General features: G+C 38.1%; 1 protein-coding gene across 15 annotated transcripts in view; it reads left to right on the plus strand.

Annotated features, from left to right (window-relative positions):
- baz2ba (bromodomain adjacent to zinc finger domain, 2Ba) overlaps positions 1-21288 on the plus strand; it is a 97786-nt gene extending 76498 nt beyond the window's left edge. For 3 of the 15 annotated variants that reach the window (XM_073870794.1, XM_073870801.1, XM_073870795.1), the window contains 20 exons: positions 1174-1218; positions 1999-2031; positions 4613-4678; positions 4976-5116; positions 5667-5912; positions 7986-8215; positions 8386-8460; positions 8794-9019; positions 9098-9160; positions 9250-9391; positions 9475-10211; positions 10316-10577; positions 10659-10814; positions 14082-14242; positions 14322-14623; positions 15170-15305; positions 16127-16273; positions 17340-17653; positions 17743-17886; positions 19863-21288. In XM_073870794.1, the coding sequence (XP_073726895.1) occupies positions 1174-1218; positions 1999-2031; positions 4613-4678; positions 4976-5116; positions 5667-5912; positions 7986-8215; positions 8386-8460; positions 8794-9019; positions 9098-9160; positions 9250-9391; positions 9475-10211; positions 10316-10577; positions 10659-10814; positions 14082-14242; positions 14322-14623; positions 15170-15305; positions 16127-16273; positions 17340-17653; positions 17743-17886; positions 19863-20019 (3783 nt within the window). In that variant the 3' untranslated portion in view covers positions 20020-21288. The remainder of the gene's footprint in view (positions 1-1173; positions 1219-1998; positions 2032-4612; positions 4679-4975; positions 5117-5666; positions 5913-7985; positions 8216-8385; positions 8461-8793; positions 9020-9097; positions 9161-9249; positions 9392-9474; positions 10212-10315; positions 10578-10658; positions 10815-14081; positions 14243-14321; positions 14624-15169; positions 15306-16126; positions 16274-17339; positions 17654-17742; positions 17887-19862) is intronic. The other 12 variants (XM_073870796.1, XM_073870803.1, XM_073870808.1 and 9 more) reach the window with 8 other exon arrangements.
- The last annotated feature ends 1143 nt before the right edge of the window (positions 21289-22431 follow it).

The raw sequence follows: 22431 nt of genomic DNA on the forward strand, positions 1-22431 counted from the left end.
TTTTTTTAAATTGCTCATTTTCTAGATCCCCTAGAGATAAACATTTGACCTTTACTGTTTTGGAATCTATTCAGCCGATCTCCGGGTTTGGCGCTACCACTTTTAGCATAGCTTAGCATAATACATTGAATCTAATTAGACCATTAGCATCGCGCTAAAATATAACCAAAGAGTTTGGATATTTTTCCTATTTAAAACTTGACTCTTCTGTAGTCACATCGTGCACTAAGACCGACAGAAAATTAAAAGTTGTGATTTTCTGGGCCGATATGGCTAGGAACTATACTCTCAATCTGGTGTAATAATGAAGCACTTTGCTGATGTAACATGGCTACATCAGGCGTAGTGATATTACGCAGTGCCCGAAAACAGTCCCCTTGGTTACTTTTCAATAGACATTTTCATTGGACGCACGTGCGCTGACGCGATACACGTCTGGATCCAAACTTTACTTCCGGTTTAATTTTTTTTATGGTCTGACTAGTTGCTAAACTGATCTCTTGAACAAATGCCTCGTCGAAAATAACAAATGTTTTGGTTTCCTGTGTTGTTTTTTTGCGTGTTATATAAATAAACTACGTTTAAAGAACTTTGTTGTTATTTATTCTTAGCGGAGTTTACCGGAAGTTATGTACAGACCATGAAAGCCGCTTGTTTATGTTTCAGGCGCTGCATAATATCATTGCAGCCGTGTTACAGCAGCAAAGTCCTTCATTATTACGTCATACCGTTTTAAAAAATCACCACATTTAATTTTCCGTCCGTCTTAGTACACAATGTAACTACAGAAGAGTCCAGTTTTAAATAGGAAAAATATCAAAACTCTTTGGTAATTTTTTCAGCGCCCTGATAATGGTCTAATCAGATTCAATGAAATATGCTAAGCTATGCTAAAAATGGTACCACCAGACCCGGAGATCAGCTGAATGGATTCCAAAACGGTAAAAATCAAATGTTTAACTCTAGAGGAACTGTTAAATGAGCCAATTTAAAAAAAAGTGGAGTGTCCCTTTAATGTTTTTCGCTGCTGTGTATATATATAGACTATAGTCTCAGGCTTACGAATAAGACTTAGGCCCAGACAGACCTCTGATTGGTGGTTTGTTTGTAGACGGTAATCTAATGAGTGTTTATCTGTGGCGTTAAATCATTCTTTATGTTTTGTGTTTGTAGGAGAAAGAAATGAGACGTCAACAGGCTGTTATTCTCAAGCACCAGGTATGTGTCACTAAGCACTCTCATAAATAATAGGTCTTAAAATGACCATTTATACAGTAATAGTGATGTTTTGTTACGAAATGTAGAGGTCAGGAGGGAAGGGAGAAAAATAAAGAGCTTTTGTGTAGTATTTATAGCATTTATAGTATTCATCAAACAATGACATAACTACTTATCGTGCATTATGGGTAAAAATGCGCCCCAGAACATATTTAATCAGTCTGTTCAAACACACGAAAGGGTGAGTCACGCGAAAGATGTGAAGAACATGTCCAGGTCATATTTCAATTAAATAAAACCTGTTTTTGGACCAATACCATTTTTTGCATGGAGATTCATATTTTAAAGTTATATTAATCATTATAGTTGTAGTGGTTATACTGACTTAAAGAAAAATAGCAATGTATTGCTGTATTTTTACACTAATGTATGAATGAAATGTAATTAAATAAAGTTAAAACATCCTTATAATATATCAGAGTGCAAAAATCCTTTACAAGTATACTTTATTATCTTAAGGAAAAAATAATACGTTTGTGGTCTGTTAAATATTAAATGTGGTCTGGACAGGTTCTTGACAGGTTTTGTGAGATTTATCCAGAAAGTGGCGAATCTCATGTGGTTCTGTCTTTAACTATCTCCTGTTTCTCTCTGGGTAATTTCATGCTTTTGGTAGTGGGATCTGTCTCTTTGGGGTTCAGCCTAGTTTTTTTTTCTTCGTTTTAAATGACGCTGTGATTTTTTTCTGTCTCATAATACTTTGCCACCTCTCTCTCTCAGGAGATGGAGAGGCATAGACTAGATATGGTATGGGTATGTTTCATCTTCTGTACATCTAACACTCGCATCGTGAAACCTGGTTGTGATATGATGTCATAGCAGCACATTTTTAAATGTAGCACTGGCTGCTGTCAAAACTACATTTTCCTTCTGCATGGCTTTTCAAGCAAAAACAAAGAACCAAAAGAAAAAAAACCTGCATCGCCTACATCTGCTATATGTGTCAATGAGAGAAGACTGGCTTTGATGCAGCAGGCCTGTGGCTTGTTTGTGTATGTGTGTCTGTGTGCGTATGCGTGTCTATGAAGCCTGTTGAATACACACTCTCATTGGTGGAAAGTACCACACACACCCTCATTCCACGTGTACAGTCGACCCAATATTGTGTATTATCGTTATTGCCGCTGTGACAATGTGAGTGTTTGTGTGTGTGATGTGGCAGAGTATTTGTCCACATGTTGCATTTGCACTGTGCTGATTCTACCTCCAGCGAGGTCAGATCAGTACAGGTCAAAGGTTGTAGTGCCTGACCAATGAGAAAAGCCAAGGAAACTTGAGCTTCTCTCTGCCGTACATTTCATGCCATCTGTGGGTCAGATATAAAGATTTCACACCGATTAGCTTTGTCCTTAAAGTCAACATGAAATGATATTTGCAGAGTTCTTAAAATGTTTGCAAAAGCAAAGCTTCAATAGCTGTACGGCTATTGGTTACATTATTTAATAGCCTGCATGGTCTAGGTGATGTCAGCAGAAAGATTCAAAGGAAGAGAAAATCTGCAGAAAAAAAATGAATGCACTTTAAATGATACAAAAAGGCCAATTTTGATTTCATGTTGACTTTTATTCCATAATAACAAGGGGTCTCGTTCACTAATAATTGTGTACAAGTGTTTTTACTGATTCGTGTTCTCACACAAATTTATTTTTACCAGATTCAAAACGCCCATCTATATATATAAAGGCCCTTTAAAGATGTGTTTTCGGCAGCTAAGTGTGTTATTCTCCAAACTATAGCTGAAACACAATAAACACCTTTTATATAGGCCTAGACTCAGTTTTGAACCATTCTCAACTATAAAACATCAATCTATAACACCTGGACCACAAAACCAGTCACCGGGTATATTTATATAGCCAACAATACATGGTTCAAAATTATGGTTTTTATTAGGGCTCTCAAAAGATTCATCGAGATTGATCTAGGGCTGTCAAAAGACTAATCGTGATTAATCGCATCCAAAATAAAAGTTTGTGTTTACATAATGTGTGTGTAGTGTGTATAATTATTGTTTATATATAAAAACACACACAATCATGTTTATATTAAAAAAAAAGGTTATGTTTATATATAAAAGATTTATATTTATATAAAATATAAATTATATAAATGCATATACAGTATATAAATGCAAATATTTCTTAAATATTCACATGAATGTGTGTGTATTTATATATACATAATATTTACACACAGTACACACACATATGTTATGTAAACACAAAGTTTTATTTTGGATGCAATTAATCGCGATTAATCTTCTGACAGCCCTAGATTAATCGCTTGCAAAATAAAAGTTTTTTTTCATAATATATGTGTGTGCACTCTGTGTAACTATTTTGCATATATAAATGCAACACATGCATTTTGTACTTAAGATATATATATATTTTATTTTGTATGCGATTAGTCGCGATTAATCTTTTGACAGCCCTATTTTTATGCCAAAATCATTAGGATATTAAGATCATGTTCCATGAAAATATTTCGTAAATTTCCTTTAATAAATATATATAAAAAAATTATTATCATTAGTATTATGTGTTGCTAAGAACTTTATTTGGACAACTTTAAAGGCGATTTTCTCAATGTTTCGATTTTTTTCACCCTAAGATTCCAGATTTTTAACTAGTTGTATCTCAATTTCAAAACAATGTCGCTTATGACTGGTTTGTGGTCAAGGGTAACATATTTATTCAATAATTTTTTAACGCCATTCCAGCATCTATGGCTATATTCATGGGGAGAAGGGGTTAATCTACACATAAGTCTAATTTATACTTCAGCGCTGAACATGCTTTGGTTTTGTGTAGCTTTAGCATTAACGAGTGCCCCCCCCCCCTTTTTAAAGGTTTTTCTGCATTAAAACGTTTGCACAATAGTTTAACGCACAAAAACACGTGCGCACGTACAATTAGTGAACGAGACTCTGAGATAGGACAATGCGCTTTGCTGTATTGACTGGACACTGAAATACAGGAAAATATTTACTGTATTTTCCTTCGCCAGGCTTATTGTCGAGAGTATGTAACACAAAAGCTACGCTACTCTAACTCGAAGATGCACTGACAGCTTTCTTTCTCTGACCTGCCCATTACATCCGTGGCTTTTCTTTTTCTCATTTCTTTTCTCCTCTCGTCCGATAAGCCATAACACACGTTTACGTGGCTGCTTCATCCTGGCCATAGCAATTCTCTTTCTTTCTGTGCAACATGCTAAACCACGCTGATCAGTTTTAATCGCTCGTCTCTGGCTTTTATATTTCATTTTCTCTGTGTGGTTCTCCTTGTTGTGCTGTCCTCCGCTGAACGACGGAATCGTTTTGTCTTTCCAGGAGAGGGAGAGGAGAAGACAGCACGTTATGCTAATGAAAGCTGTGGAGGCACGGAAAAAAGCTGAGGTGCGCAAAACAAAATAAATAAATTAAGGAACGCTGTCCTTCACCACTCCACTCCTTCCCTCTGCACCTCAAGGCTTTCTCACATGTCACGTTCACCCACTCTGCTACGCTCTCTGAATGTGTTATGGCTAATAATTTGATGTAGTTTAATAAAGTACCCTCATCATTCTGCAAAAACAAAGACAAAAGTTTTCTTGTAGAACATAATACCTTCATGTCAAACGTGCTTGATGTGCGTTTTGCCGTAATACACCGACGTCCAACCGGTTCGTAAAGCCTCTTTTCTGCCCCCCTCAGGAGCGCGAACGCCTCAGGCAAGAGAAGCGAGATGAGAAACGCCTCAACAAGGAGAGGAAAATGGAGCTCCGGAGGATGGAGTTGGAGATGATCCGTGAGATGAAGAAACCCAACGAGGACATGTGTTTGACAGATCACAAGGTAACATGAATGGATTTCAGACCAACAGAGAAGAGGGAAAAGTTATGGGTTGCTTTACTTGACTTTATTGTCATCTTTAAAGGAATCGTTTACATGAATCGTATACCCATCCTCATCTTGATCCAGACTTGGCAGTGTCAATTTTTTCCTTAAAGTGAAAGCTGATGGATTGACATTCTGCCAAATAACTCAAGAAAGAAATGACACATTGGAGAGTAAATGTTGACATTTTGGGCGATCTGTTTCTTTAATAATCCTTCATTAACCTTTCGTTTTTAATGACATGTGGAACTTTATTTCTTTATAAAGTAATATCTACATATTTCACTTATCAATAAATGAGCTATTACCTGAAACGCTCATCCAATCAAAACTCCCTGAGGTATGATGTCATAAACTAAATCTTAGAACGGCACTTGTGTGAATTTTCTTTAAACCAAACGGTGCCATCTAGTGGCAGAAAGACATCATGAGCGTGGTTTGTTTTGCCTTCAACTAACTGTTTGTTTTACTTTTGTTTTCTCCTTTATCTGCTCGCTCTCTCCCTTAGCCCCTTCCTGAGATTCCACGCATCCATGGCCTGGTGCTGCCCGGCAACGTGTTTGCAGAGTGCCTGATGGTGGTGCAATTCCTGCGGAGCTTTGGAAAGGTTTTGGGCATGGATGCCTCCGAGATGCCTACTCTTGGTATACTGCAGGAGGGGCTGCTCAACCTGGGCAACAGCATGGGGCAAGTGCAAGACCTGCTAGTTCGGATGCTCTCATCTGCTGTTACCGACCCAGGGTTGCCTCAGGGACACCGGGCTAAGAAAAATACTCACAGACACACTAAACATAGACTTGACTAATAGCACTTATAGTTATTAGCCTAATGGTTAATGAAATAGTTTATGCAAAAATAAAATTCTGTTGTTTTTTCACACCCTAATTTTGTTTCCTCACTCCTCTTCCGTACTTGAAACATAAACTAAAAGTTTTGAAGAATATTTATATTGCTCTATTCCATGTAATGACAGTGGATGGGGACAAGAAAAATTACAATTAAAGCTTTAAAGGAGGTTGATACAACTCATGAACTAAAGCTATCTTTTAAGCTATAGCTTTGTGTATGTAATAAACAGAAATTATGTAATTACTGCTTCAAATCAAACCTTATATGTGGTCATTTCCTTTCCATTGTGTAAAAAAGAGCAGCTTGGATTATTTGTAGGGCTGTCGAACGATTAATCGCGATTAATCACATACAGTACAAAACCTAAATTATGTATATGCCTAAAAACATATAAATACACAAACAATATGTATAAATATAACATGTATATATCTACATAATAATTACACACAGTACACACACACACACACACACGCACACACAAAAACTATGCAAACAAAAACTTTTATTTTGTAAGCGATTAATCGTGATTAATCACATACAAAATAATGTTTGTGTTTGCATAATTTGTGTTTGCACTGTGTGTAATTATTATGTATATTAAAATACACAAACATTCATGTATGTTTTTAACAAACATATATATTTTTATATATTTTATATCAAAAATAAGTCAAACAAATGTATATGTAAATAACGTTTTTATTAAATTTTGACATGTGTGTGTGTGTATATATCTACATAATAATTACACACTGCACACACACACACACACAAATTATGCAAACACAAACTTTTATTTTGTAAGTGATTAATCGCATAAATCAAAATTAATCACATATAAAATAAATGTTTGTCTTTGCATGATTTGTGTGTGTGCAGTGTGTAATTATCATGTGTATATATAAATACACAAACATTCATGTATGTATCTAACAAACTTAGTGCAAAGATTAATCGCGATTAATCGCATACAAAATAAAAGTGATTTTGGCATAATATATGAGTGTGCGCTGAGTGTAATTATTATGTATATATAAATACACATTCATGTATGTATTTAAGAAACATTTACATGTGTATATATATTTATTTATATTTTTATATATTCTATTTTATATATAAATAAAAAAATTGATATATAAATAAAAAAATCTGGAATGAATATATCTATGTGTGTGGTTAAATATACATAATAATTACACACAGTACACACACATATATTATGCAAAAAAACTTTTATTTTGTATGCGATTAATCGCGATTAATCTTTGCACTAATTTTTATATATTTTATATTATAAATGGGTCAAACAAATGTATATGTAAATAACCGTTTTATTTAATTAAAATATTAATATATAACATGTATATATCTACATAACAATTACACACTGTACACACATAAATTATGCAAATATAAACTTTTATTTTGTATGCGATTAATCCTGATTAATCACAATTAAACAAAATAAACGTTCGTGTTTGCATAATTTATGTGTTTGTACTGTGTGTAATTATCATGTATGTATAAATACACAAACATTCATGTATGTATTTTACAAACATAAAACATAAAATATATAAAATATAATAAATATATGTTATATAACAAATACACATTTTCTTAAATTTATACATATATAAATATAACATGTATATATCTACATAATAATTACACACAATACATAAATTATCCAAACACAAACTTTTATTTTGTAAGCGATTAATCATGATTAATCAAAATTAATCGCGATTAATCATTTGACAGCCCTAATTTGCTATTAACTGCTTTTGTCTTCCACAAAAAAGTTACAGCTTCAAAATATATTATTATCTTGGCTGGTATTTTACAGTTTGCAGGTTTTAACCTTGTAATAGATGATCCATAAAACCTTGAGAGAGATGGCACTTAGCAGCTGCTAAATATGTTAAATGACAATAAAATTGGATCTTAATTGTATCTCCCCCCTTCTCTCCACCGGGCTAAGTCCATCTTAGGCGACCACTTGAGCAATGTGGGTTTAAACCGGGACAACGTGTCTGAGGTTCTGCAGCAGTACATGGAAGCGCACTGCGCTCAGACCGAGCTAGCTGATCTTTCACTGAGCCTGAGGACCAAATCCTTTCAGGCCCACACGCCTGCTCAGAAAGCCTCTATCCTGGCCTTCCTGGTGAATGAGCTTGCCTGCAGTAAATGCGTGGTCAGGTAACAAACCACTCGAACATAAAATATCCTACATTTTAATAGATTAAATTGTTGATTGTTCAGTACTTCAGTCATCTGGCCAATAAAACCGCAACACTTACTGAAGAGTATCACACAATGCATTTTGCATGGGGAACATTGTACAACTGTGTGTGTTTCTGTGTTTGCAGTGAGATCGACAAGAGCCTGGAGCACATGAATGTGCTGCGGAAAGATGAGTGTATCGTGGAGGGCAAACTGAAAAAGTGAGGATCGCTTAAACATAACACAAAAACTCACATTTGATTTGTTTTGAAACATATGTTGTGCCTACCTAGACATGATATGCTTCTTGCTTTTATTTAACAAGGCATTTATATAGTAGAATTATACCTACTTATGATTGTCATAATAAACAATCCTTCATCAACTAATATTTAGATTGTCTTAACTGTAGGCTGTTAGCTAAGCAAACTATCCATGTGACGTATAAATAACTAATGCGTGTCTGAACTGCCCATTTTATAGCACCAAATTTTCAAGCATTGTATGTGAATGTACATAAACCAAACCCGATCTATCTGCGTGTGTTCGAGCAGACTGAAAACAATCTACGCCAAGCGTACCGGAAAACGTGAAACAATCACCGGAGGGGAGGAGCCTCAGGCCGCAGGCTCCACCATTGGTCACAAGCGCAAGAGGAAGACCGGCGACAGTGATGACGACGACGACGAAGACGATGACAGTGATGACGCAGGGGACGAAGATGACGAGGAGGAGGAGGAGGAGACCAAAAGAGGAAAGAAGGTGGAGACGTGTGACGAGGTAAAAGCTGTGGATTTCATTTGCTGTTTACGTATCACTACATTCCAGTTTGATCAGATATTGATTGTGTTTGTCCAGGATGAGGGAGATCCAGCCACCAGCATTGAAGAGCTGGAGAAACAGATTGAGAAGTTATCAAAGGTAAAGAATTGAAGATATAGTACCACACTAACACGCACACAAAGACACACTCGCTCATACTGCATGTGTATTTTTCTGTGCGAGTACAGCAGCAGAATCTGATTCGCCGGAAGCTCTTCGAGTCATCTCACGCACTGAGGTCAATGTCATACGGACAGGATAGATACCGCCGGAGATACTGGGTCCTTCCACAGTGTGGAGGGATTTACATAGAGGGGCTGGAAAGTGGAGGTGAGCTCATCCATCTGTATATATATGTATATATGTGTATAGATTTGCATGTAGGTACGCTATTAACTCTGTCTCTCCTGTAGGTCTGGAGGAGCTGGAGAAAGAGCGAGAACGGTCGAGGAACTTTCAAGGTGTGCAGGTCAAAGAAGAGCCCCAGGAGGAAGTACCTCAGCATCATCATGATCAGGAGATACCAGTTCCTGTGAAGGAGGAGGTAAAACAGGAGGACAAGCCTGTGGAGGAAACGAATAAAGAGATGCTCCCCTCTCCACTAAAAGAACTTCAGGGAACAGAGGCTGTGGCCACACCCCCTCGGCTACCAGAGCCCCGCCCCTCACATAGCCCTTCACGCCAGGAACTCACGCCTGTTGGGGTCAAGGGGCTCTGCCACACCCACAACGGTTGCTCGGCGACCGTCGCCACAGAAACAACATCAGCATCGTCTCCAGCTCACTCTCCAACTACCTCCAAGCTGACAGAAGCCAGCAGCCCAGACCACACAATCCCGCCTCCTCTGCAGCTGGGCATCGCTACGCATGTCCTGCAGGCACAGCAGCTAGCACAGACTCAGCTCCTGCCCAATGACCAGTTGCTCAGGGTGCTCAGTGAGCGCAGCGGGCACTGGTTCAGCCTGCTGCCGCGCTCGCCCTGCGACGATACCTCCCTCACTCAGACCTCTGCACATTCCCAGTCCAACAACAACCCCAAAACTCCTCCTCCTCCATCTACCTCCTCTCCACACCATCACCTGCTTCCTTTCTCCGCATCCATAAGCCCTCTGAACCCCTCACCCGCTGGGATCAGTAACCTCAGCATGCAGGTGAACACTCGTTTTGATATATCTCGTATTATAAGCTGCGATGACCTTTAACATCAAGTAGAAAGTCGTTTTCATGATGACATCTCTTGCAAATTTTCTTTCAGATGAAGTCAGGTGGATCACTCATGGGGTTATCAATGTGCAACTGGTCCAGTGGGATCATAAGCCCCAATCTACCCCTTTGCAGCAGCCCCATGTACCCCTCGGCAGAAGGCAGTGCCAGCCCCCTGATGGCACCGAGCGTCTCGACCAGCAAAAGCGGCTCTCCCGTTCCCACTGGGGAGAAGCTTACATCTGCTGCATCTCCCATGGCGCTAGACCTCCCCAGAAATCACGATCACCCCGAACCTCTGCCCATACCGGAGGGTAGGTTTTGCCCATAATTCAGTCTTGAGTGAGTGTCTTCCATGCAGTGTTGTTGATGGCAATCTTTTGGCTGATTTGCAGACATGCTGCTGGGCTGGTGGAAGGTGACGGATATGGAGGAGCTGAAAACCCTTCTGAACGCTCTTCACAGCAGAGGCATTCGAGAGCGAGCCTTGCAGAAACAGCTACAGAAATCTATGGAGCTCATCGCACAAACCTGCAACAAGAACCGAGAGGGTGAGCTAAGTCACGGTGCAGTGACAGCTGACGTTTAACCAAAAATGCCTTGGGCTGTTAAACATAATGTTTATTTAACGCATTTGCCTAATTTGACGTCCTTACAGTTTGGTTTCGGTTCAGTATATGTACACCATAATCCCACAGCTGGAATTGAGCTAATAAGATGAAAAAAGACCTTCTTAATTTGTAAATCCAGTCCAGATGGGATTGAGACGAAACAAGTAATTTGCATACATTTAAATATTATTGAAGCTCAAAACGTCAGGAAACAAATATGTTACTTAAAGGGATAGTTCACCCAAAAATGAAAATAATGTCAGTAATGCCTCACTCTCATGTCGTTCCAAACCCGTAAGACCTCCGTTTATCACAGTTTAAAGAGTAGCTAAACCCTAAACCCAACTTTTTTAAGTTACTGATCTGTAAGAATGATGGTTTATTAGTGCTGTTCATTGATTTTGGTAAGTTTTTTGACATTTGGATATAAAGTGTTTCAATACTACAATATATGGTGTTAAAACGTCTGAGTGCTGCCCTCTTCAGGTTGAACGGTGGCTACTGCAGTTGAATTTTCCTATTGGATATTGGGTCCAAAAAATAACTCGTGACATAAGCAGGTTCAAGCTCACCACGCCCTTGTTACGATCTCACCACACACTTGGTACGAGCTTAGTTCGTCCCCTCTATCTCTGTTGGAATCTGCCCACTTTTCTTGCATTTTTCAAATATTGCCAGTGGGTGGAGTCAAGCTCTGACCAGGGGTTTAGTTACACTTTAAGATGTTTTATATTTAGTCAGAGAGCTTGTTGACCCTTCATTGAAAATCTACGAACGGTATACTGTCCATGTCCAGAAAGGTAATAAAAACATCATCAAAGTAGTCCATGTGACATCAGTGGGTCAGTTAAAATGTGTTGAAGCATCGAAAAAAATTTTGGTCCAAAAATTATGACTTTATTCAGCATTGTCTTCTCTTCCGCGTCTGTTGTAAAGCGCATGCGCAAGACTAAAGTCACGTGACTGCAGTGACGCGGCCGACGTGTTATCCTCAGACATGTTTGCAAAGTTTTTTTTACAAACTTACTGCATGCGTCTCCTTCAGACTGTAAACGAAGCCCAGGCACACACAAAAACAGCTTGGGCGCACCAGATAACACGTCAGGCGCGTCGTACGTCATGCACGTCACGTGATTTTAGTCTCGCTCATGCGCTTCACTACAGATGCGGAAGAGAAGACAATGCCGAATAAAGTCATAACTTTTTTTGTTTTTGGACCAAAATGTATTTTCGATGCTTCAACACATTCTAACTGACCTACTGATGTCACATGAGCTTGTTGACATAGGGTCAACAAGCTCTCAGACTAAATCTAAAACTGTGTACTGTGTTCTGAAGATGAACGGAGGTCTTACGAGTTTAGAACAACATGAGGGTGAGTCATTATTGACATTATTTTCATTTTTGGGTGAACTACCCCTTTAATTCTTTCCCTGCCATTGCCAAATTATCAAGTTTTTAAGGCAATTCATATTTCCGCTATTATCCACTAGGGGCCGCTCTTACCCAACTTAAAAAACACTAAAGCACCCACGGATCCAAAAACAGTAAATGCTCTGTGTATGTTTTAATCATTGCTTTATATAAGCTCTAACAAAAGTCCACCAATGCTATTATCTCAGTTTTAACCAGAGGTTCTGTTCTCTACAAATTTGTAGGTTTATATATTTAAAAAATAAAAATTTCAGGAAGGAAAATCCTAAAAATGCTGGCGCTGGCTTGCAACTTTAAAAAAAAAAATGCGGGTGTGGAAAGAGTTAAAGGGATAGTTCACCCAAAAATGAAAATTCTGTCATCATTTACTCATCCTCATGTTGTAACAAACCTTTATAAATTACTTTGTTCTGATGAACACAAATTAAGATATTTTTGTTTGTAATCAGGCTTATCTGGGGCACCATTGACTTAACATAATACGGAAAATAATACGGAAGAGAATGGTGCCCCAGATCTGTTTAGTTGTTAAAGTCGCCATGAAACGGAAGTAGCGATTGCCTTATTGTCCCCGTGGTGACGTATATCCGCCGAGTGAAACCGGCTTCTGAAATGAAATAAGACTAAGGGCTGGATTGGAATTTGTCCATCGGGATCTGATTGGATCATTTGAAGTTGGGTCGTGTTGCTAATCGCAGCGATCTTCTCCCGGACTCCGCCCACCTGCCATACCATATGACCGGAAGTGAAGAGAGATCGTTTTGAGGAGGGGAGGAAATTAGCATTTTTGATTAAAGATTATGAGCACACACACAATTTTTTTTTTAAATAATAAAGGGCACAGATAAGTCATTTGTTAATAATACCACAATATTAAAAAAATATATATAGTTTTTCATTTCAATTTCATTGCGACTTTAATATTTTTCAAAAATATCTTCATTTGTGTTTAGCAGAACAAAGACATCTATAAAGGTTCGCAACAACTTGAGGATGAGTAAATGATGACAGAATTTTCATTTTTGGGTGAACTATCCCTTTAAAGGTGTTTTTATGTAAAGAAATGAATAGCACTAAAAAATGTTTACATATGGTACATGTTATGCATTTGGTGACACTACATTCAAGTTATACATTTTATCAGTATGCAATCCCTGAGATTGAACCTATTACCTTTGCATTGCTAACATAATGCTTTACCAAATAAACATCCGGATCATTGCACGTGATGCTAGTCATATCAGTAACCAATTAAAAGTGGCTTTTTACATTGAGCCTCATAATGAAGGCATTGAGATTAAATGACTGGTGCAGTACTTCTTTCTTTATCCCTCTTATTAGAATAAATGAATCACTGCTGACTGTGAGTAGCACACAGCAAACCTGTTGTTTTTGAATGACTTCGCATCCACGCATCTTGTATTAGTGTAAATCCAAAACCATATATGTTAGTACAACATGCACAAATAAGACTTAGTGCACCTTTAATAAGAAATATTTATTTTGAAATGGAAAGAAATATTTGGGTATTGTATGCTATATACTTATGTATAGTAAGTAAATAACACTATAGGTTTCAAGTACATAAGTGTTAGATTACTTCCAAAATAAATGAGATTCATTTAATTCATAAAACGCCTCGGAAATGCTGTCAGAGACTCTGTAACACTCAGGCAAGCGTGCACTTGTTAGAATGAGCTGTCTTCTGCTGTGCCGTGCATACGGATGTGATCTCTCCTGGGTGCACATGACTGATTTGTTTTTTGTTTGCAGTGGCAGTTATGGAGGTCTCAGAGCTCGAAGAGGGCCAGGTTTCCGTGGAGACGCTGCAGGAGTGGTGTGTAGAGGAGCAAGCCATGGAGACCGACATCGCTCTGCTGCAACAGGTGGAGGAACTGGAGCGCAAGGTGACCTCCGCCAGCCTGCAGGTCAAGGTGAGCGCACGAACATTCATACGTCATAAGCAGATCAGTCGTCAATTTGCCATTAACATTTCCCACAATTTGCGTCAAGGGCTGGGCGTATCCGGACCCGCAGTCTGAAAGAGAAGACCTGGTCTATTACGAGCACAAGCCCCTCCCAAAGCCCCGCCCAGGGGCGGAGTCGCAGGAGGAGCGGAGCTCGGAGAAGGGCCTGATCCGTCGCCTCGACAACCCGCTGGACATCGCAGTGACGCGATTGGCGGATCTGGAGCGCCACATCGAGAGAAGGTACCTGCGGAGCCCCTTAGGGACCACCATCCAGATCAAACTGGATAATGTGGGTACAGTCACTGTTCCCGCACCTGCTCCATCCACTAGCGCTGGAGGGGAAGGGTAGGTCATCCAGACTGGCAGCATTCGTCTCTGCTCCTCCTCATCCTCTCCCTCCCCTCTCTCTGCTGGCTGGGGCTACTCTGCTCGCTCGTCCGTCCCTCCCTCCGTCCATTCGTTCTCACCCTGGCTCCAGTTTCGGGTTTTGGTTCTTGTGCTTTATTTTTGTTTCCCTCTTGTTCCCCTGCCTGCACTCTTTCTGTTTTTTGTTTTTTTTGCCTGCATGGTTTTAATCAGCAGTGCACTTTATTTCCCTTTAAAAAGATTTTGTTTTAGATTTTGAAAATAATGCTTTTATAATATTTCTAAATGCATGGTACACTACAGCATCCTGTGCTCTCCGTTTTCATGTACTGTGTTTGGGTGTGATGTCATGCAACAGTGTTTAACACCATCTCAGCTTTATGTTTATTTGTGTTTCCTATGGAAATCAGGTCTAAGCCACTTGATTTTATTTGATAGACATTGCTTAGAGGACATCTCCAGTCATGCATACAGCTTTAAATTAGACGTGCCCGCTGATTTGTGTGTGTGTACGTGTGTTAACAGGGGAGATGAGGAGATTGCTCCTGGGATGAAGTTGTGGAGGAAGGCGCTGAGCGAGGTGCGCAGTTCCTCTCAGTTGGCCATGTGTCTACAGCAGCTGCAGAAATCTATCGCCTGGGAAAGATCTATCATGAAAGTGGTGAGATATTTCGTATACAAACCACAAACCTGCAGCTCCCTCCTGCAACACTTACAGTGTTTAACCCGTGCAGAAGATCATGTGACTGATAGGGGGCGTACATACAAAAAGCGAATTCAATAGATTACATACAAGATCAATGCAAAGACGCGAATAGACATGAATTCGTGCGGGGCGTTGCGAATAATGCTAATTGGGCGGTGCAATTGCCAGAAACATGCACTATCCGTCAAGAAAAAAAATCTGCCTGACCCGACGTTAAAGGTGGTGTGTGTAATTATAAGAATCATCTAGTGGTCAGAATGGGAATTCAAACCAAAATCTCACCACTCAATAATAAAAAGCGTTTGGTAGCCACCACAGTACAAACAAGTCGTCTACTGAGAAAACCTAGGAATGAAACCTGCTATGTAGAGACAGGGCTACTGTAGAAACATGAAGGCGACTCCCATGTGATGTATGTAGATAAAAACGGCTCATTCTCAGGTATTCTTAACAATACAGTTCATTTTGTTTGTTATTTATACACCACTGATAATATAGTTATGTAATTTTTATTGCATTTTTTGTCAAGAGATTCTTCTAAAAATCCAGCGAGGGAGGAATGCAATGCATATACACGCTTTGCATTTTCTGTGTACTCCCCATTATACTGTAATGTATGTGTTTAATTGCAAACACTTTATAAATATTTGATCAGGAATTTTCATATTTAAAGATTGAAATAAACAAACCCTGGCTGGGAGATAACAGCGCCTGTTGATTTATGTTATTGAGCTCTAGCTGTTTAGTATTTCATCATCTTATGTGTTTTGTTTCAGTACTGTCAGATGTGCAGAAAAGGTGATAATGAAGACCTGCTTCTGCTTTGTGATGGTTGCGATAAGGGATGTCACACCTATTGCCACAAACCCAAAATCACCAACATCCCTGAGGGAGACTGGTACTGCCCCGCCTGCATCTCCAAGGTAACCGCCTCCAGCCCCAGTCACCAAAGCCACCACAATTAATGGATGACTAATTTCTTTAGTGTTTTAAATAGGAAATATTAAATTTTTTTTAAATGATTTAGATTTATAAATTAAACTCAAGTCAGACAAAAGTTTAGAGTTACTTTATTATTCTTTAATAAAAAAAACAGCATTTTATAATAAACTATGTTCAAGTGTTCAAAATCAATCAAAACTTTATTTGACCATCTTCATCTTCTATTCTCTTACTGTACTGGATATAATTGTATAATTTTAGCTTTGCAATGAAAAACTAATATGCTGGCACAGTTTACCTTTTGAGTGGTAGTGTATGCCAAAAGTGTACGTAAAAGAATTAGCAGAATAGCATTTTATTAGTAATAAAAAAATGAAGAGGCATAGTCATAAAAAGTAAAAAAGGGCACTATCCCACCCCCTCAGATCACCATTAATGTTGAATGGGATTTTAATGATAAAATGTGCTATTTAAAAATCACATCTGCCTAGTGTATTGTCTTCCTAGAGTGAATAATAAGCTGAAATAGCAATATTTTAGTTAAGGACGGTCTGTGAGTCGCTTGACTAAGTGTGTTCCTCCACTCTAATAACATTATGTAAAATGTCTCTAAAATGGCACCAAGAAAAGCAAACACAAAGCAAAGTTCAAGGTTTTATATTGCATTAAAGGGGACATATCATCTGAAATCTGACTTTTCCATGTTTAAGTGCTATAATTGGGTCCCCAGTGCTTCTATCAACCTAAAAAATTTGTAAAATATCAACACAGCAACTTAGGTTTGTGAAAAAATAGGTCATTGAAATTTGGCTCCCCCTTGTGATGTCAGAAGGGGATAATTTTATCAACAAGCTGCGTTGAAGTTTCACCTTAGGGTCAATTTGGAAGGAGTTCACATTTAATCTGGGCTCTTTAATCTGTCTGGCAGAGAGACAATTTTGTCAATTTCAGGCATTACACCTTTAAACGATTTTTAAGATCATTTCAACGTTTGACTGGTAGTGTATAAATAACAAAGTTTTTGCCCTCCACAATTTACCATTTTAGGCAAGTGGTCAGTCACCTAAATCTAAGAAGCAACAGAATCGAACAGCACCAGCCAGTGGAGGAAAGAAGGCGACTGAAGCCGCCAAGAAAAGCAAAAAGCAAACAGAAGCGACCGAAGAAGAGGCCGTCGTCGCCACCACCAGCAGCAGCAGCAACAACAACAACAACAACAGCACCCCAAAGAAAGCAGCCAGCACCTCCACCCAGACCAAGAAGAACACCTCCACCCCACCTGCACCCAAACCAGAAAGCCCCGCCTGCGTGAAGAGAGCCAAAACGGCAAGAGACAACAACCGAGATCTGGGTCTCTGCAGGTGCCCCACCCTCTTTTTGTTAGTATGTGTGTTTTGTGCATGTTTGTTTGTTTCCGTGTGGCTTTAATGTATGCGTGTGTTTTTCTCAGGATTCTCCTGGCTGAATTAGAACGCCATCAGGACGCCTGGCCTTTCCTCACGCCCGTCAACCTCAAATCTGTCCCGGGGTACAAAAAAGTCATTAAAAAGCCCATGGACTTTTCCACCATACGTGAAAAACTCGTCAGCAGCCAGTAAGTGTTTATTTATATTTACTGCAAATCTGCTTTACAACAGAGCAAATGTATTAAAAGTAGTGCTGGGGCCTATACCATGAAGCTGGTTTAGTTGGTTAGCCAGCTTTGTTTAGGATTAGTTTGTGCAAATCCTGGGTTTTGGGTACCATGAAAATAGCTTTTACCAACAAGGCCTGCACATTGGCTTGGTTTTGTCAACCTGAAACTAATCCTGTAACCCTGAGTTTGTTTAACCATTTTCATGGTACGGGCCCCTGGGCAATGATTAATCCCATATAAAATAAAAGTGCATTTTTGCATAATATATGTGTCTGTGCTGTGTGTAATAATTATGTATATTTAAACACAGACACATACATATATACATTTCAAAACATTTTTATTTATATATCCAATTTTTTTTGGTTTATATATAATACAGAATATATAAAATATAAATAAATAAATACATTTTATATATATAAAATGTATTTATTTATTTATATTTTATTCTGTATTATATATAAACCAAAAAAAATTTGGGGAAAAAAAATATACACACACACACACACACACACACACACACAAAAACGTGTTTTCTATACCAAGAAAGTGACAAGATGAAAACCACTATTTTCTGTTACAAACTTTCACATAGCATCTTTAGGTTATAAAAACATAAGAAATTCAAATCCATAACTTGATTTTCAAAGATTTATTATAAAAACTAATTATTTTTTCCACAAAATGCAATAAATCCATGACAGTTTTTTATTTCAAAATGCTATAAATCTATTAAATCAATGTATAAATGTGCATTCATCTTTACCATTTTATATTTATTTAGTTGACTAGTGGTATACAATGATTAAAAAATAAACATTAATGGCATTAACCAAAACACTTACTTTGTTATATAACACATTGCTGCGGTTATATTTGACGTCGTCTCTTTACATTTTCACAGCGATCAGCTGTAAAATGTTTTGGTCCCGCTCGATTTTCATTGACTTTGAGTAAAATAATGTAAAGTTTTCATAAGATCCTCTGGGGTCAATGTTTTAGCATGAGAAGCTTGATGCTGTCTGGAGAACAAGCAGCCGAGTGCCTCTCGCGGAAATTATTAGATGTTGATGGCTTACGTTTCTGTCCCGTCACAGAAAACCATCACAGGTTTAGCAATGCTATTAAAGTATTATTTTGTTTTGTTTGTTGATCACGAAGTACAAAGTAGATGAGGAAAATTAGGATTCCGTGTACTCAGCGCGCCGCCATGTTTGTTTACATTGCGTGAATGGTCCGTTGTAATATCAGGAATGGATTTATTGCGTTCTGTAAAAAAGGCGGAGTGGCGTTTGTCGCATTTTGGGAAAAAAGGGAGAAAAGATGACAGAATATCACGGCGGGTATTGGATTTTGCGTAAAATTAATTATTTACTTTTAACTACTGACCTGATATAATACTGATTTTGGCAGTAACTCATTTTTTTCAAAAATGGCGTTTATTGCGTTTTGGAACCAAACTCTTCATATATATATATATATATATATATATATATATATATATATATATATATATATATATATATATATATATATATATATATATATATATATTTATATTTATATATATGAAGAGTTTCGTTGCAAAACGAGATAAATCCGTTTTTTTTTTTTCAGAAATCTCGTTTTTTGGTTGTGCATTCCAATTAATATCAATTCAACTGCAGTTGGTTAGTTTTGATTTAAACCTTCATAACTTGTTAAATTTTAAATGTTAAAAAATGGATTTATCTCGTTTTGCAACGAAACTCGTCATATATATATATCTTAAATACATACATGAATGTGTGTGTATTTAAATATACATAATAGTAACACACAGCAAAAACTCAAATCTTACGCAAAAAAATCACTTTAATTTTGTACTCGATTAATCGCAATTAATATTTGCCCAAATGCAAATAAATGGAATATTTGCACTGTTTTTCCAGGTATCAGAACTTGGAAACGTTTATCATCGACGTCAACCTGGTGTTCGACAACTGCGAAAAGTTCAACGAGGACAACTCAGACATCGGCCGCGCCGGACACAACATGAGAAAGTTCTTTGAAAAGAGGTGGACTGAGCTTCTGAAGCAGACCAACTGAGCTGCTCGGAGCCCGTGGTGTCGGACCACGACACGGGCTGTCATTTCAACCCTGCGACCGGGGCTCAGAAGCACCTCCAGAACCAGAGGATTCACGGCTCTTTCCGCAACCGATCCCGCACCCAAAGAGACACAAGACAAGAGGGTGTCTTCGTGCAATAGCTTAGCCTTTGAGAAATCGCACTGAAATTTCATCCGCGTCAGAGCCGTAGGAGAAAAATCCCTTTCCACTACTTGTAAATATCCTTTGGTTTTATTTTTTTATTTTTACGTTCTGGTTAATATTATAGTGAATGTATTTAATTTTTTAAATGATTATTTATGACGAAATAAAAGAAAGGTCCACTCTTCGTTTTCTATGAAAAGGAAGAAATAGCAAAACTGCTTTAAATCAAACGGAATGTTTATTTGTTTGTGTTTTTCCTCTCCAAATATGAAACAAAGCCAAGAAAAGAAAAGCAAACTGTTTACACTGTTCTGTGCCATGTGGCATCAGAGTATTCAACCCTCTGAAAACAAACAAACAAACAAACTGTATCACTGTACACGCGAAAAGCAGGAGGCCCCGCCCGACGACGTGTACATACTGTCTATTAATGTCAATATATTGAGTCTGGTTTGGAATGATGTGTACATATTGTTTCAGACATTGGATATTGTTTATGCCTTAGAACGATTGTAGCAATTGATTTTAGTCTTAAAGTGATTAATAATATACATTTATTGTTTGTACAGTATATACATATCCTCTACAAAACACTGTGGTCTCCTTAATCTTAGTAGTGCCTACCCTTCAGAACAGGGTATAGGGAAAAAAGAAATTTGTTTCGTTTCGCTGTTCTTTTTGCCCATTTTTGTAACGTCATCGTTTTCTGATCTGAAACGCGTCAAGGCCTCCACTCAAAAGGCATATACTGTACGAAACTCGTGTCTGAACCCATTCGAGAAAACTGTCGGAGTATTCTTCAGTATCCCTGGCCCCAGAGCCGCTCGGAGATGGACGGCGGGCGTTCTCGAGTCTCCCGCGTACGTCGCGGCCCACTGGAGGCAGCTAGAACTGAGTTTTTTTGTACCTGCGTCAGAGTACTTGAAGTTATTTTATTTAAAAGATATTGTGGGAAACAAATGGTAGCGTTCTTTTTGTAGGAGCATTATTTTTCACTAGTGGGTGTGCGTGTACGTGAGCGTGCGAGCGTGTGTGCGCGTGTTTGTGGCGAGCGTGTGGATGTTTGGCACGAACTTATTAAAAGGATGTTTTTAAATCCAAAAAGGGCCTCGTGTGTTTTCATTTCTTCACACTGTTATTGTACTTTGTTATTAAAGAAGTCTTGTTATTTTGGGTCATTTAAACGGAATACTGAAATTAATCTTTCTACACTCAATATAATGCTGGCTTCTTTCAACCCATGGGTGGGTTAAATGTGACCCCGGTGAAAACCCAGCTCAAGTCTTTTTTTAGATAAAATCATCCTACATAAAGCAAGGAACATTCTGCGAAAAATGTAATATTGATATGTTTATTATTGATGTATGAGTAAGGTCATGTCAAAGATAATCGGTGTGAAAACAAACTTTAAAGGGGACATAACATAAAAATCAGACTTTTTTCATGTTTAAGTGCTGTGATTGGGTCCACAGTGCTTCTATCAACCTAGAAAATGTGAAAAAGCTCAACCCAGTAACTTAGTTTTGGTAAACCATTCTCTGCAAGCATGTGAAAAATAGGTAATTGAAATTTGGCTCCCCTTGTGATGTCAGAAGGGAATAATACTTCCCCTTAATCTGCACTATCCAACCTCAGCACTGCCATTTAGTGCAGGGATCAGCTCATTTGCATTGTTATATTTACCTTTAGTCTGGATTTCATTGGAAGGGTCACAAATGGATATTTATTAGGTTACTTTAAACCCACCAGTTGGGGTTCATAATTTTCCCAACCATGAGTTGGAAAAACCCAACATTTTTAAAGGGGAATTCTTTACAATTAAAATTAAAAATATATCAGTCAAATTTTATTGATGGATATGTATGTGTATGTTTGTATGTATTACAGAGACACCCACACCCATAATAGCTTCATTTCAGGATATAGTTAACCATCTTTTGTGCCTTAGTTTTACAAAAAAGAAGCAAATTGCTTCAAAACTTGCTGTATTGTAAGGACAAACTATAGCATTTTGGATATTAGTGATTACTGGAAGCTATTTCTATATTAAAAACCTAAGGGCCAGTTTCCCGGATAGGGTTTAGATTAATTCAGGACTAGGCCTTAGTTAGCCTATATTAGGACAGTGAAGTAGTTTTTACAAACAAACCTTACAAAAAAAACAATACTGGTGTGCAGTGATATATCAAAATATGTCAGTGCAAGATGTTTTTTTAATTAAGGCAACTCAAACATGCATTTTACTCT

The sequence above is a fragment of the Misgurnus anguillicaudatus genome, chromosome 8 (genome assembly GCF_027580225.2).
Source record: "Misgurnus anguillicaudatus chromosome 8, ASM2758022v2, whole genome shotgun sequence".
In the NCBI taxonomy this organism is placed as follows: domain Eukaryota; kingdom Metazoa; phylum Chordata; class Actinopteri; order Cypriniformes; family Cobitidae; genus Misgurnus; species Misgurnus anguillicaudatus.